Source organism: Cydia fagiglandana, chromosome Z, assembly GCF_963556715.1.
Source record: "Cydia fagiglandana chromosome Z, ilCydFagi1.1, whole genome shotgun sequence".
Classification (NCBI taxonomy): domain Eukaryota; kingdom Metazoa; phylum Arthropoda; class Insecta; order Lepidoptera; family Tortricidae; genus Cydia; species Cydia fagiglandana.
Window position 1 is genome coordinate 42,425,790 of NC_085959.1, and position 16,404 is coordinate 42,442,193.

General features: G+C 40.5%; 1 protein-coding gene across 1 annotated transcript; it reads right to left on the reverse strand.

The window, feature by feature from the left end:
- Positions 1-4,400: 4,400 nt before the first annotated feature.
- On the reverse strand, positions 4,401-9,232 carry LOC134678145 (uncharacterized). Its single transcript, XM_063536596.1, has 3 exons — positions 8,883-9,232; positions 6,696-8,330; positions 4,401-4,407 (listed from the first exon to the last, which is right to left on the reverse strand). The coding sequence occupies exons 1-3, from the start codon at positions 9,230-9,232 to the stop codon at positions 4,401-4,403; spliced, it is 1,992 nt and encodes a 663-aa protein (XP_063392666.1).
- Between the last annotated feature and the right edge of the window lie 7,172 nt (positions 9,233-16,404).

A 16,404-nucleotide genomic window follows, 5' to 3' on the forward strand; every position in this document is an offset into this window, starting at 1 on the left:
TATATAGCTTGCGCCTTTTTAATTATGTACTCCGTATGACGGATAAATTTCAGGTGCTGATCAACAATGACACCTAGCAGTTTGAAGTGTGTATCAAAGGGTATAAGTACATTGTCCATATATATTTTAGCAGCTTTAGCCTTCGGGGTGTAGGCAATCATTTTGGTTTTTTGGGGGCCAAACTTTAATTTATTATTTATGCCCCATTCGAAGACTGTTTTTAATAAGTTATTAGCATTTCGTTCTATTTCTTCAGTGTTCATGCCTGAGCAGATCAGCAAAATGTCGTCAGCGTAGGCTTGGATATAATTGCCATCCGTCAGGTCTTGCTCTAATAGGGTGTCAACAATAGCATTCCAGAAGATGGGTCCCAGTACCGAGCCTTGGACACATCCTCTGGTCTGCTCTTTTGTCACTGTAACGTCAGAGTAATTTAATATAATCTTGCGATCGGTAAGGTAACTGCAGATTATTTTTAATAAGTTATGCGGGCAATTTATGTCGGAAAGTCTTTTAATTAATGCAGGCCACCAGGCGTTGTCAAAAGCTCCTGCAATATCGAGCGATATGGCAACTACAAGTCGATTATTGTTTTTGCATTGCTTTAGTTTATTGATGGCATCATTGAGGGCATCCGTGGTGGAACGCTGTTCTCTGAAACCATATTGTTTATTACTGCAAGCATGGTTAATTTGCATATAGTAGGTGAGACGTGTGGATATGAGTTTCTCGAGTATCTTTCCAAAAACATTAATTAAACCAATGGGTCGGTAAGCTGATGTTTCTTTGTAATTTGTTTTATTTGGTTTTGGGATTGTTCTTATGTATGCAGTCTTCCAGGAGGCAGGAAAATACTCGAGCGTTAGGCATCTATTGTATACTTTGGTTATGGTTTCAGCGTAGCATTCGATAGATTGCTTGCAGATGTCCGCAGTGAGGTGGTCAATTCCTGGTGCCCTTTTAGGGCTCATGTTTTTTATTATGTCCAACACTTCTTGCGTGGTAAATTGTGGCTCATTATTTCTTATTGCAGGTTCGTTATTTACTATATTATTGGCAACGGTTTCTCTTATATGCATATGGTGCAGAGTATCGTCAGCAGCGGTGTCTTCTGGGAAGAACTTTGCGGCGAGCCTTTCTGCAGTATCCAGGATAGACGTAGTGTATGTTCCGTTATCTGTTTTTAGTGTAGCAGGCGGTTGCGGTTGCGGTGAGCTCTTTAAAAGGCGGTTAGTAACAGACCATACGTCATCCCTTCCCTGGCGACTGCAGAATTCTCTAAAGTGATCTGACGACGTTGTTCTTATTTTGTTGGAGTACTCTGCTCTTGCATCGTGGAGTTCTTTTAAGATGTTAGTTATGTCCTTTTTACTCCGTTTGAGGTCTTGTAGGCGATGATGCAGCGATATAACCTTTTTCTTTAAATCAGTCAATTCTTGTGTCCACCATGGAATCTTTTGATGGGGTTTTTTAAGGGTAAGCGTTGCGTCACAAGTTTTTAAAATGACATTAGTCATTTCATTTATATAGTTGTCAAGTCCATTGTTGTCCAGTTCGTCTATGTCAGTCCCAAGTATATTGCTAGCATCAAAATTCTCTTTAAGTTTAGTTTTGAAGTTGTCCCAATTTGTTTTGTCAGTCTGATATTTATATGTTGATGTAGATTTCTTCTTATTGTGACGTATGTTATCCGATTTGATTTTAAATTCAATTCCATGGTGGTCAGATGATGGAATGATTTCTTTATTGACCTTCCAGTCCAAAATATTGTTTGCTGTGCGTGGAGTAGCCAGGGTGAGATCGACTATGGAATGCCTGATTTGGCCGTGTTTATTTATTTCTGTCTCAAACGTGGGTTCGTTGCCTATATTGCAGCTAATTAAATCAAATTTGATAGCGAGGTCATGTATTTCCCTCCCTCTATCGTTATTTCTTACAGATCCCCATGTAGTGTGCCACCCGTTAAGATCTCCACACACGATGTGCTCTCTATTAGCATACTGTTGGAGGAATTGCTCCAAGTGCGTCATCGTGTGTGAAGGATCCTCACCCGGCTCTATATAGACAGAGGAGATCATTAATTTCCTGTTATTGTCGATCGTAATTTCAACGGCAATAAAGTTCGTAGTATCAAATTGAGTAAGCCCGATGTAATTTACGAGCTTTTTCTTTACAGCGATGCATGCTTTGTTTCTGCAAGTGATATCGTTATGTTGATATAGGTCATACCCGTCAATGCTCTTAACTGACGTTTTATTCTTACTAATGAACGGTTCTGATATGCAAATGATGTCATATTCATTGTCTCTAGCACATTGTACCAATTCTTGAAAAGCATTATTTCCACGGCCTAAATTACATTGAACGACATTGATGTATTGTTTTCTGTTAGTGTTTACTGTTGGGACGCCCTTAGGAATAACGGACAGAGATCCTGGCTATGCGATCCCACTTGATCCAGTCCGGACATTTTTGGCTGAACGCAGGGTGATTATATTCTTTGTCCTGGCCCTGGCAGTTGGTGCAGCAAGGAACTGTTGAGCTTCGTGGGCAGTTACGGGTATCATGCGCATCTGCGCAGAAACCGCATTTACTGCTAGATGTACAAGTAGCCGCGCGATGGCCGTAACCCATGCACTTGAAGCATTGCATTATCGGCGATTGGTCAACCGCGAGGACCGACTGATAACCGACCTTGATTTTTTGTAAAAGCATTTGCTTGTACAATTGTGGACTAACTTCAACCACTACATTTTTGATCGAGTCATTGCGCCCTTTGATGCTGCGTATGTATTTGACTTGCTTACTTTCTGCGCTAACACAGTCCATAATTCCGTGATTCTGCTTTATAATCGCGTCAACTATTCGCTCGTTTGCGTTGTCATTTATTACGCCCAGGAGTTTTATGCAGGGGTTGCGTAGTTTCGGGACTCCGACTGTAACTCCTGTAGTATTGTGCTTAATAGCAGCGCTAAGTGTGGTCCTGTCACTTTCCGTCTCGCAGTTAATTACAACTTTATTATTCTTGGTGTGACGTACGCTCTTTATGCCAACACCCAGCTCTACCAAGTCTACCTTATCCTGCACTTCGATCATGGCGTCCTTACTCTCCTTTCGAGGATCCAACGTTTCCAGGATAACAGCATAGTTGGTGTCCTGGGTGGTTTGGATGATATTTCTATTTTTTGGGATTGCAGCGGTCTTTCTTGTAGCACCAGAAGATGTTGTACTCGACGTCCCGGCTCTAGCTTCTGTGCTCGTTTCTACGCGAGCTCTCTTCTTCTTAGCTTTCTTGCTGAGAACTTCGGTAAAGCCATCGATGTTTTCCTCCTCATTCTCTTCATCGATCGGGCGTGTTAGGCAAAATACTACTAGCTCATTGATTTTCTTTTGCTCATCAACGAGCTTTTCAATTTCTGCCTGAACCCCTTTGATTTCTGTTTTAAGGTCAGTATTCGAAGAATTGCCAGTAAATGCCGCTGTGTCCTCGCTAACGTATACGTCCGTCTGTGTGGCGAAGCTTCTCGTTGCCGATTTTGGGGGCCAGTCAGTCTTTCCAGTGCAGGTAGATACTGCCAGGCGTTTTGCGCTCAATAGTTCACATTCCTGGCTGTATCTATCTACAATTTCTTGTATTTCCTTGACACAGTCGATTATTTCAATTTTATTGCCTTTTGTAACGCTTCTATTTTGTTTAAAAATACTATATATTTTTTCCGCTTTTTGTTTGATCATGGTCCTGAGCCTGCCACTAGAGTTCCGTGTGCTTGGGCTGACAACGGACTCGCTACTCATAAAAAGTTTTTCCATTTCAAAGGACTCGGTGGTGATTGGGGCATCCGGTACCGCCATCGGGGTATCCGGTTCCACCCTCAAAGCCGCCGGTCCTGGTGTAGGTATCGGCGTTGAGGCATGAGCCGTATGCGTTTGCTCATGAATCTCCGCACGCGTTACCACGAAAGTTTTGTTTTGCCCATTATTCGTTTCCGATTCTGAGTCAAAATCGATGAGGAGGGTGGGGCACTGTGCATTATTTGCCATTTCCTTATTTTCTACTGTTTGTGTTTGCTCCGCAGGAGCAGATCGCGCTTTTTTAGGCGAGTTGGGAGGTGTGTGAAACATTTTTCTCGGTTGCAAAAAATACAGATTAAAAATAAATTATAATTTATGATCTAGAATAGATATCAACACAAATTAAATACTGAAAAAATTAAATACTAGAGTGCTACTAACATACAAAATTTGAGATTTTTCGGATGAAAATTAGCGAAGTTACAGATAAATTAAATTTTAAAAGAAATGTTTTATTTTGAAGCTCAAAGAAAGGTTTTTGAGTTGAATTTTTTAACAAAATGTTGAAAACTATAAAATCTATCAGACAATTTTGAAACAAGCGAAATCTACCAGCTAAAAATGGAGAAAATTTGGTTTAAAACAATTGCTGTTATATTTCTTACAGGCACCGCAAAAAATCGAGAATTTTAAAATTAGTCTATGAAGTTCTAAGAAAACTATTTAATATTATGATAAAGAATTATAGGAATGATTAAGGGAAATTTTGTTGTAAAGTAAGATTATAAAAAAGTGAGAAAACGAACGAGTTACAAATTTTTAAAAACTAAGAAAATTTTAAGACTACTAAAAATTAAATATCTCCAGAACCAAGAACCGTACAGACTAATAAATAGTACCAAAAAATAGGGCTTCTTGAGCTTTAAATTTATGCCAAGTTTCAAAATTTTAAGATAAGATTCGCTAAACAAACTATTGAAAGAAGTGAAAAAGTTAGGTTAAAATACGACGGAAGGAAACTTTTAAGTTATGCAAAAAACTGTAAGAGATGCAAAATAGTATATAAGACAAGAATAGATGAAAAAAATTTACTTTACTAGATAAAATAAAAACCAGAAAAATCTATCGGTTGGATTTAGAGATATTAATATAAATGTAGATTGCCTGTAGGTTTTTGGCAGGTGCAATTAAAAAGTATAGAAAGTTGGATATTTCTAAGTGTAGTTGTATAAGAAGAGTCTATTTTAAGAATGCAGTTATTTAGGAATTACAAAAAGTGATTTTTATGAACAAGAAAAATTATGAAAAGTTGAAAAATGGCTGAGATATGAATTTTTGAAAAAGTGAGTTTTTGAAAAGAAGTTAAAATTAGAATATTTATGGAACTAGAAGGACTATGAAAATGAGTAATGTATCAAAAAATCGGGCTCATCGAGTACTAAAATTGTGCTAAAAATGAATTAATTCGAGTACTATTTGGTCACTGGTTAGGTTAGGTTGGTTAGGTTAGGTTAGGTTAGGTTAGGTTAGGTTAGGTTAGGTTAGGTTAGGTTAGGTTAGGTTAGGTTAGGTTAGGTTAGGTTAGGTTAGGTTAGGTTAGGTTAGGTTAGGTTAGGTTAGGTTAGGTTAGGTTAGGTTAGGTTAGGTTAGGTTAGGTTAGGTTAGGTTAGGTTAGGTTAGGTTAGGTTAGGTTAGGTTAGGTTAGGTTAGGTTAGGTTAGGTTAGGTTAGGTTAGGTTAGGTTAGGTTAGGTTAGGTTAGGTTAGGTTAGGTTAGGTTAGGTTAGGTTAGGTTAGGTTAGGTTAGGTTAGGTTAGGTTAGGTTAGGTTAGGTTAGGTTAGGTTAGGTTAGGTTAGGTTAGGTTAGGTTAGGTTAGGTTAGGTTAGGTTAGGTTAGGTTAGGTTAGGTTAGGTTAGGTTAGGTTAGGTTAGGTTAGGTTAGGTTAGGTTAGGTTAGGTTAGGTTAGGTTAGGTTAGGTTAGGTTAGGTTAGGTTAGGTTAGGTTAGGTTAGGTTAGGTTAGGTTAGGTTAGGTTAGGTTAGGTTAGGTTAGGTTAGGTTAGGTTAGGTTAGGTTAGGTTAGGTTAGGTTAGGTTAGGTTAGGTTAGGTTAGGTTAGGTTAGGTTAGGTTAGGTTAGGTTAGGTTAGGTTAGGTTAGGTTAGGTTAGGTTAGGTTAGGTTAGGTTAGGTTAGGTTAGGTTAGGTTAGGTTAGGTTAGGTTAGGTTAGGTTAGGTTAGGTTAGGTTAGGTTAGGTTAGGTTAGGTTAGGTTAGGTTAGGTTAGGTTAGGTTAGGTTAGGTTAGGTTAGGTTAGGTTAGGTTTTTTTTTTTTTTTTATATAAACTGTAATTTATGGGTGAATGGCCCTCGCTTACAATACGGGCGACCAATCACCCTGCAACTGTTTGTTATATTCCTCTGAATGTGTGGCTGAAAGCAGGGACTCGGTTGAATGAGCTCCTGCTAGACAACCTTTTACTGTTGTAAGAAATAATGCCCCCGCAAAGAATACGGACAGCATTATCTCATGTTATGTTTACTTTAATTGATTATTACGTGTTATTAAATTTCTTTAAACTATTAACTATGCTATTTATATATTTTGAAAATGACTCAATTGTTGATTCTTTAGTGATAATACTGCTTAAGTTGTACGGGTCAACGTTGACATTTTGGCATATAATTTCATGTTGAATCCGAGAGTAATCATACTTTGGGCACTGCTTCAGTAGATGCTCGATCGTTTGAGGAGTAACATTATCACATGGGCATGTATTGTCGTCAATTATTTTAAATCGATGCAAGTATGTTTTATTGTAACCGTGGGCAGTTAATATTTGCGTCAATTGAAATGAGATTTGCATAGATCCACGCAGTGCCCTAATAGAATCTATGTCAGGCAGGTACTTTTTCACGTGCATCCCAGTCTGACTCTCCATGTACCATTTGTTGTGTAATGTGTGAATATTCTTTTTATTATGTAGTTTGTGATAGGACAGTGGAAAGAGGTCGTAGTCAGGAGGCTTATGTGAAGATGCTGCAGCTTTAGCGGCCATGTCAGCTCGTTCGTTGCCGTTAAGGCCGACATGAGCTTTGATCCAGCAGAAATTAATTACTGTTTTCCCCGACTCCTTGATCCTGTGGAGAATTTTGTGGATGTTATTAACAATTCTATTGGTACTACTGCGGTTTGAAATCTCCATTAAAGCAGCCTTAGAGTCCGAGAAAACAGTGACTTTAGGTAATTCCCGTACGTGGCATTCGTGGCAGGCTCGTTCTAGGGCGTAGCACTCAGCCTGAAAGACGGTGCAGCTGCTATGTAGTTTGAGTTTTTGCATATAGCTCCTACCATCAGGGTAGTCAATGATAACAGCTGCACCAACCATACTATTGTATTTGCTACCGTCTGTGAATACTCTATGCATATCAACATCATCATAAAAGGGTTCCAGTTGTTCTTGGTTTACTACCTCGGATACCTCTATGTTTATCCTTTTAGCAGGGTGTAGTAATTCCGTCACCGGGACTCTCCTGTCGTATCTTATGTCGTCAGGTAAGTATTCTGATATCTGACAGCGTTTGACCAGCTCTGTAGAGGCCACCTCTTTTACCTTTAGGTGCAGTGGAGTCAAGCCAGCTAGTGCAATTGACTCCACTGTTGGTAGAGTACGAAATCCGTGAATAATCTTTAGGGCGAAACCACGCTGGAGACTAAGTAATTTATTTGATACCTTTTTGTAGCTCGTGGCAGTATGCCAGATTTCTGCGGCGTAAGTTATGATTGGCTCGATGACTTGCCTGTAAATTGTATTAACGTTTCCAGCGTGGATTCCCCAAGTTGGCCTTATATAAATACAGAGTTTTTTATAAATTGTTTGGGCCTTTTTGACAATATACTCGCTGTGTTTTATGAATTTCAGATTCTCGTCAATGATCACTCCTAACAGTTTGAAATCACTGTCAGGCTTTATAGTGACGCCATTCATATAAATCCGAGCAGCCTTGGCCTTCGGGGTAGGAGTGATCATTTTCGTTTTCTGTGGTCCAAATTTTAGTTTGTTGCTTACTCCCCAGTGATGGACTTGTTGGAGTATACGGTTGGTATTATGCTGTAATTGTTCAACGTTATCCCCGGTGCAAATAAGCAGAACATCGTCAGCATACGCTTGGATGTAGTTGCCCTGAGGCAGCTTCTGGTCCAGCAGGGAGTCGATAATTGTATTCCAGAAGATGGGTCCAAGGACTGATCCTTGGACACATCCCCTGGACTGCACTTTTGTTACTGTTGCATCCGCGTAATTTAGTATTACTACCCGTTCTGTGAGGTAGCTGTTCACTAATTGATATATATTTTTGGGACATTTGGCCTTTTTTAAACCATTTAGCAAGGCCGGCCACCAGGCATGGTCAAAGGCACCTTCAATGTCTAGCGAGATAGCCAGTACTAGCTTTTTATTTTCTTTAGCTTCTCTAATACAGTTTATGGCCTTAGACAGCGCATCAGTAGTAGACCGCTGTTCTTTAAAGCCATACTGGTGTTCGCTACATGTTCGGGTTTTTTGAAGAAAGTACGTTAGTCGTTTTGCGATGAGTTTTTCAAGTACTTTGCCTAGAACATTAATTAGACCGATAGGTCTGAAAGAGGATAAGCTATTGTAACTATCTTTGTTGGGTTTAGGTATGGTCTTTATATAGGCTGTTTTCCAGGGTGTAGGGAAATGGTTGAGTAAAAGACATCTGTTATATATATTTGTGATTAAGTTGGGGTAATTATTTATGAAATGTTGGCATATATCGGCAGTTAGATTATCTAAACCCGGTGCTTTTTTGGAAGACATATGCTGAATAGCTTCTTGGACCTCAGCAACTGTGAATGGGATATCATTGTCTGCGATATAATTAACATCTAGGGCTGAATTTCTTACTTGTGTGTGGCAGTCAGTGTCCTCATTTGGGTTATCATCCGGGAAGAATTTATTTGTTAATTTTTCTGCTGTTTCTGTGGAGGTTTTAGTATAATTATGTGCGTCTATTTGCAGTGTGGCAGGTGGCTGTGACTGTGGTTTTGATTTTAGGAGTCGGTTTGTTACTGACCATACATCATCCTTTCCTTGTTTGTTGCAGAAATCCCGGAAGGCGCTTGTGGACGTTTCTCGCATCTTGTCAGCGTATTCGTTCCGCGCCTCCGTGAGCTCCACAACAATACTGGTTAAGTCTTTATTGCCACGTTTTAGGTCTTGTAAACGATGATGTAGATAAATAACTTTCTTTTTAAGTATGGTAAGTTCAGGTGTCCACCATGGTATGCGTATGAAAGGAGTTGGTTTTCTGAATGTTGAGTGACAGGTTTTTGAAATTGTTTTTGTGATGTTGCTTATGTAGTTGTCCAGTTGTATTTTATCTAAGTCGTCAATGTTAATATTGTGCAAGCCGGATGCAGTCATGTTTTCTTGTAGCGTGTTTTTAAATACTTCCCAGTCAGCATTTTTAGTGTTGTATTTGAAGGTAGTAGATGAGGTCTTTTTCTTTATTTTGTTGCTAAGATTTATATTAAATTGTATCGCGTGATGGTCTGAAGATGGTGTGATTGCATGATTGATTTTCCAGTCTTCAATGTTGTGGGCATAAGTTGCGGATGAAATAGTTAGGTCGATGATAGAAGTCCTAATTCTATTATGGGTGATAGTTTCGAAGGTGGGTTCACTGCCTAAATTACATGTGACCATATCGCAATTGAAAAGGATTTCGTAAATACATTTGCCTCTGTCATTGTTTATGGAGGAGCCCCATGACGTGTGCCAGCCATTGAGATCTCCACACACTATGTGCGTCTGGTCTTTATATAATGTAATAACTTCCTCCATATGATGAAGTGTTCGTGCCGGGTCATCTCTAGGCTCAATGTAAACAGATGTCATATACATTTTCTTATTGTCTCTTGTTACAATTTGTATAGTGACTAAATTGGCAGTGAAATGCTGTATCATGCCAAGGCATGCACCCAGCCCACGTCTAACTGCAATGCAGGCCTTGGTTGTGATGTTCTTGTCACTCTGTTGATAGATGTCATACTCCGGTATATACTTCATTTTCATGCTATTCCCAGTGTAAGGCTCGGTAATAAATATTACATCATATTTTTCGCTAATTGCACATCTTATCAGTTCTTCGGTGGCGTGTTGGCTGCGTCCTAGATTGACTTGCACAACTTTTAGCATTATTTTGTCAATAGTTCTAAGCGGCGCGATGGTTCTATGTGAGTTATTTTGACTGTGTTGTTGCATCTGGCTGCCCTTAGCAGTACTGGACCGATAGCCGAGCTATCCGGTCCCATTTTTGCCATTCTGGGCAGTCTGAGCGGTAGGCTGGGTGGTCATGTTCTTTTCCTAGCTTTTTACAGTTAGCGCAGCTCGGTTTGCTGATTTCCCTCTGTGTACAATTGCGCGTATCATGTTCTAATGCGCAGTGGCCGCAGACGTTTCGGTTTGCACAATTAAGCGCTCTATGTCCATATTCTTGACAGCGGAAGCACTGTATAATCGGCGATTGATCGTATACAGGTATCACTTGGTACCCTACTCTAATCTTATTATCTTTAAGCGTGGCCCACATAGAAGGGCTAACCTCAATGATAACGTTATTCGTCGCGTCTGTCCTGCCCCTAGAGCGACGAACGACTCTGATCAGTCGGTCCGCTTGCGGTATATCGCCGATCATGCTCTCATTCTGTTTTAGCACAGCCTCTGGCACTTTCTCATTTGTGACATCTGGCGTGACACCAACAAGACGCAGCAGAGGTTTCCGCAGCTGAGGCGTGGTGACTGTGAGTCTCTCTGTATTTTCCTTTAGAGCTTCAGCATACTTTTTGCGGTCGCTTTCAGTGTTACAGGTCACTGCAACCTTTTGCTGTCTTGTTACACGGACATTGTTGATTGCTATTCCCATTTGCACGACGTCAACTTTCTTTTTTATTTCCTTCACAATCTCATCACCGCCATGCCTAGGATCAATTGATTCTATCATAACGGTGTATCTTGGTTGAGAAGGAGTATCAATTTGCCCTATTGCCGAGTTTGTTTGCTGCTGCTTTTGCGCTCGCCTCTGTCTCTTTGATAAAACTGGGGTGAAGTCACTTTCCCCTTGCCGTACGTCAGTTTCTACGGGCGTTCTAGTTGTGGCGGGTCGCGTAGTCTGATTTGCCGCACGAACTGCGTCATCACAGTCATCTCTAGTGTATCTTTGAAGATTCTGTATTGTCTCTTTTATGTCTCCAAGCTCTTGACGAATGGTATCCCTTATTATTTGTTCCGTTTCATGTTTTTTCGGAAGTTCCTGAATCTTTTGTGTGAGACCGTTTAGGCGCTCAGTTACTCCAGTCATGCCCATCTCATTCGGCCCCTCATAGGCGTCTGTTCTACTTGGGGTTGTCGGATGGTCTGTCAGCCTAGACTGGTTTCGTGCGGGTGGAGGGCTCCTGGCATCTTCGAGCACCTGTTGGATCTCCTTCAATCTAGATGGCTGCATATCGTACTTCATAATGTGTTTACCTTTGTCGAGGGCTTTTAGTATTTCGAAAGACGCCCTGGTTATGGCATCTTTATTTAATCTATTAACGCTCTTCTCCTCGTTAACCGCCCTGTTGGTGAATTTAGCCAGGTGGCCAACAACGGAGAAAAATGAGTCCATATCAGAGACATCGGATGCACATGCTCCAATATCAATTTGCTCCTCTGGCTTGAGTTTCTTAGACTGCTTAGTTTTAGGCTTAGCAGTTTGAGTTGGATTTTGTGACTGCAGGTCCGACAGCGGCTGCTGCGAATGTGGCAGTGTGAGAGTTTGCGGCTGCGACTGTTGCTGTGGCCTCGGCTGTCGCTGCGGTTGTGACTGCAGACGCTGAAGGAATGCAGACAAATTAGTAACGTCAGTGTCTTTGTCGAGTCGATCGCCCTGCGTCCCAGTTACGTTCAGTGTGTTAAGCGGAGTTGCAGAGTCGTGACTGAATTGAAGCGGCTCCATCTCGCCAGAACTGTCAATGTTAAATGCCACAGCTGGCCTGCGAGCGTCAGCAGGTTCTTTGTCAGCTGTTACCTCTCCGGCGCGTGCAAGCGAGAAGGTCGCATTTAAGATATGGCTATTTAGCTCAGGCACGTCCATGTCAATAAGGCTCACTTCGCTAGTGTTAGCTAGAGCGGTGTCACGCCCATTGACATGTTGCAGGCTAGCCTCTGTCAGTGATTGGGGAGCCTCCTGCGGCTCTGGGGCGCCATGCTGCTGTTCTTGGTGAGCTTCCTGATGCTCTTGTTGCGCAGATCGTAGGCGATTTTTCACTGGCGAATGAAACATTATGTTAATGTTAATGTTAATAAGAAGTTAAAGAAATTACGATTAAATTTTAATATTAGGTGAAAGGTTGATTTTATAGGACAACAAAGAGTTTACGAGAAAAGTTTATAGAAACGAAATTAAAAAAAACTAAAAGATCTATCACATAAAATAATAAAAAGAGAAATCTACCAGGTAGAAATAGAGAAAAAATTAATTAAAATGGATTGCCGCGATAATTCCTGCAGGCACCGTAAAATAGCAAAGAAATTAAGAAATTAAACTAAAAATTTGTATAAAAGCTAGTATTTATTATTAAACTGTTTTAAAGGAATACCAAAGCGCAATTTTATAAAGAAAGAAAATTATTAAAAAGTTGAAAAACGGCTGAGAATTGAATTTTTGAAAATTTGAAAAATTTGAAGAACACTAAAAAATTAATATATCGGTAACCAGAAGGGCTAACGAAATAAAAAGGGTACCAAAAAATAGGGCTTAGTTAGCTTTAAAATTATATTAAGTTTGAAAATTTTAAGATAAGTTTCGTTGAACAAATAGTTGAAAAATGTGTAAAAGTTAGGTCAGAAGACGACGGAAGAGAACTTAGAAGTTATTAGAAAAACTGTAAGAGATACGAAGTTGTATGTAAGACAAGAATAGATGGAAAAAATTCACTCTACTAAACAAAATAAAAACTAGAAAAATCTATCGGATGGATTCAGAGATATTAGTGTAAATGTAGATTGCCTGTAGGTTTTTGGCAGGTGCAATTAAAAAGTATAGAAAGTTGAATATTTCTAAGTGTAGTTGTATAAAAAGAGTCTATTTTTAGAATGCAGTTATTTAGGAATTACAAAAAGTGATTTTTATGAACAGGAAAAATTATGAAAAGTTGAAAAATGGCTGAGATATGAATTTTTGAAAAAGTGAGTTTTTGAAAAGAAGTTAAAATTTGAATATTTATGGAACTAGAAGGACTATGAAAATGAGTAATATATCAAAAAATCGGGCTCGTCGAGTACTAAAATTGTGCTAAAAATGAATTTATTCGGGTACTATTTAGTCGGTTAGGTTAGGTTAGGTTAGGTTAGGTTAGGTTAGGTTAGGTTAGGTTAGGTTAGGTTAGGTTAGGTTAGGTTAGGTTAGGTTAGGTTAGGTTAGGTTAGGTTAGGTTAGGTTAGGTTAGGTTAGGTTAGGTTAGGTTAGGTTAGGTTAGGTTAGGTTAGGTTAGGTTAGGTTAGGTTAGGTTAGGTTAGGTTAGGTTAGGTTAGGTTAGGTTAGGTTAGGTTAGGTTAGGTTAGGTTAGGTTAGGTTAGGTTAGGTTAGGTTAGGTTAGGTTAGGTTAGGTTAGGTTAGGTTAGGTTAGGTTAGGTTAGGTTAGGTTAGGTTAGGTTAGGTTAGGTTAGGTTAGGTTAGGTTAGGTTAGGTTAGGTTAGGTTAGGTTAGGTTAGGTTAGGTTAGGTTAGGTTAGGTTAGGTTAGGTTAGGTTAGGTTAGGTTAGGTTAGGTTAGGTTAGGTTAGGTTAGGTTAGGTTAGGTTAGGTTAGGTTAGGTTAGGTTAGGTTAGGTTAGGTTAGGTTAGGTTAGGTTAGGTTTTTTTTTTTTTTTTTTGCTTTAATGATATTCTGAGAATTTATAGACATATGGTCCTCGCTATGGGTACGGGCGACCATGTGCCCTACAACTGTGTTGATTTTATATAATGCTAGTCATTATTTTGTTACATCTGAGTTCCTAAGTTCATGGAGCACCTATTCTGGAGCAATTACAATTTTTCTGCTAAGTTCGTGGAGTGGCTGTGCATGGAGCATGGAGCATTTACAATAATGTCCATGGAGTATTTACAATTTTCTTCTAAGTTCGTGGAGTGGCTGTGCATGGAGCCCATGCTCTATGCACAGCCACTCCACTCCACTCCGCTCCAGATTCAATCCTCAAATCCAGGACCGCCCCACGAACACGGAATTCATTGCCAATGCTCCATAGCATTAACAACAAACCCCATGCCCACGGAGCGGCCCCAAACCCAAAGACCAAATCCGCAACTGTGTTGATTTTATACAATTCTAGTAATTATTTTATATAACTAAGTTCCTAAGTTTCTGGAGCAGTAATTCTGGAGCATTTACAATTTTTCTTCTAAGTTCGTGGAGTGGTAGTTAACATTGCGGTGTTCTTTGCTGCGCTGTGTGTGTGTGCCCTTACCGGTATCGTATGGACATCTTTGCGATTCTGCACCATTTGCTGTACTCTGGGCAGTCTTGGCTATAAGCCGCGTGGATGTGCTCCTTTCCCTTCTTCGCACAATTGGAGCAGGCTGGGTCTTTATTCCTACGGTTTGGGCACTTACGCGTGTCATGTGTTTCTGCACAGTATCCACATATGGTGTTAGCCGTGCAGATGAAGGCTCTATGGTTGTATCCCATGCATTTGTAACACTGCAAAAGCTGTTGCTGCTCCACTGCTACAACCGATTGATATCCTATCTTTATTTTCCTTTGCTGTTGTATTCTGTGAAATATTTCTGGGCTTACCTCTATGATAACGTTCTTTGTTTGGCTGTCTCTTCTGTTTATGTGTCGTATATATTTGACATGTCTCTGATCTTCATTTATGTTGCTGATTATGTGAGGATTTTGTCTTTGGATAGCGTCTACTATGTTATCCCCTACATTGTCGTTGATGACCCCGATTAATTTAATTTGTGGGTTTCTGAGTTTGGGAACTTCCACTGTTACTCCGGTGTTATTGTTTTTGATCGCCGTGCTAAGTTTCTCTCTGTCTTCTTCGTTCTCGCAATTTATGACTACTTTATTACTTTTGGTATATCTAATTTGTTGGATTCCGACTCCTAGTTGTATGACATCTACTTTTTCTTGTACCTGTTTTAATGTGTCTGCTTTTTCTTTGCCAGGATCTATGTTTTGTAGGATGACTGCATAGCTGGTTTCTACCTTATTGCTGTTTTTGTTACTTGTTTTGCTTACTTTTCTTTGTGTTTGGTTGTTGTTGTTTGCACTAGATGGGGTTTGTTTGTTCTCTTTATTTATCTGTCTGCGTTTTCCTGTCCTATTTCCTTTGTTGACTTGGTTTCGGTCTGTGTTATCGTTTTGGTGCTCCACTGATGTTGTTTTTGCAGCCTCATTTTCCTCTTCTATTGATCTTGGTAGTGCTGCCACTACTAGTTCGTTCACTGCCCTTTGTTCGTGTATTAGTTTCCCTATTTCTGTCTTTACTCCGTTTATGATGTCTTCTAATAGTTTATTTACTGGGGTCTTGGGTTGAGGTTGTGCAACCTCTTCGGTTTGGATGGCTATGTTTCTTGTCTTAAGTTTTGGGGTAGTTATTGGAGGGATTTCTTTAATTTTACTTGGTGTTGAATCGGCTTGCCTGTCATGACCTGTCTCGACTTGTATGGTGGAGGTGGAGCATATGGTGGAGCACAATCTCATTATGTCTTCTGTGTGGACTGAAGCTACGGTCTTGATGTTATCACAAGCAACGGCGATACGTTGTTTGTTCTCTACTGTAACACTTCTGTGGGTTTTGCTCGTTAGCAGGTTATTAGTTATCACTTTTACTTCGTATGCAAGCTGCTCCATATAGTCTTGGAGCAGGTTCCTTACCCTCGTGAGCGTGTCTGGGGGAGTCTGTATGGGCGGCGGAGGCGTCACTTCCTGCGCTCCCTCAGTGTGTCTGCCTTCTACCACCACCTCGTCGTCCGAACTCTCGTCCGATTGGAACATTCCTCCGATGCAGTTCGGAGCATCGTCGCCGTCTTCGTCCGAACTCTCATCCGATTGAAAGCTAAAGTCACTCATTTTATCTTGTCTGTTGTGTAACTAGTTCACGATCGCACTGTCCATAAGCACGGGTCACTGGGGTCTATGAGCTCGGAGCCCTGTACACTGGTGCGCGGTTCACTGGGCCAGTGTCTTGGAGCAATGGAGCACCAGACGCTGGACTTAGAGCGTTTGTGCTCTAAGTGTTGTGGCGCAGGGCTCGGAGCGCTGTTCGCGGAGCGCTGAGCCTCGGCTGCGCCGTGGCGGAGCTACTTTCGGAGCAGCAGTGGGCGCGTCCGATCCACTCCACGGCCGGGGACCGACTCGGTTAGGTTAGGTTAGGTTAGGTTAGGTTAGGTTAGGTTAGGTTAGGTTAGGTTAGGTTAGGTTAGGTTAGGTTAGGTTAGGTTAGGTTAGGTTAGGTTAGGTTAGGTTAGGTTAGGTTAGGTTAGGTTAGGTTAGGTTAGGTTAGGTTAGGTTAGGTTAGGTTAGGTTAGGTTAGGTTAGGTTAGG

Excerpts from the sequence above, each read along its gene's own strand:
- LOC134678145 (XM_063536596.1), bottom strand. The coding sequence starts at position 9,232 with ATGACTGCATCCGGCTTGCACAATATTAACATTGACGACTTAGATAAA. Across the intron at positions 8,331-8,882 it reads CAAGGAAAGGATGATGTATG|CGAACACCAGTATGGCTTTA; the intron begins GTCAGTAACAAA and ends CCGAACATGTAG.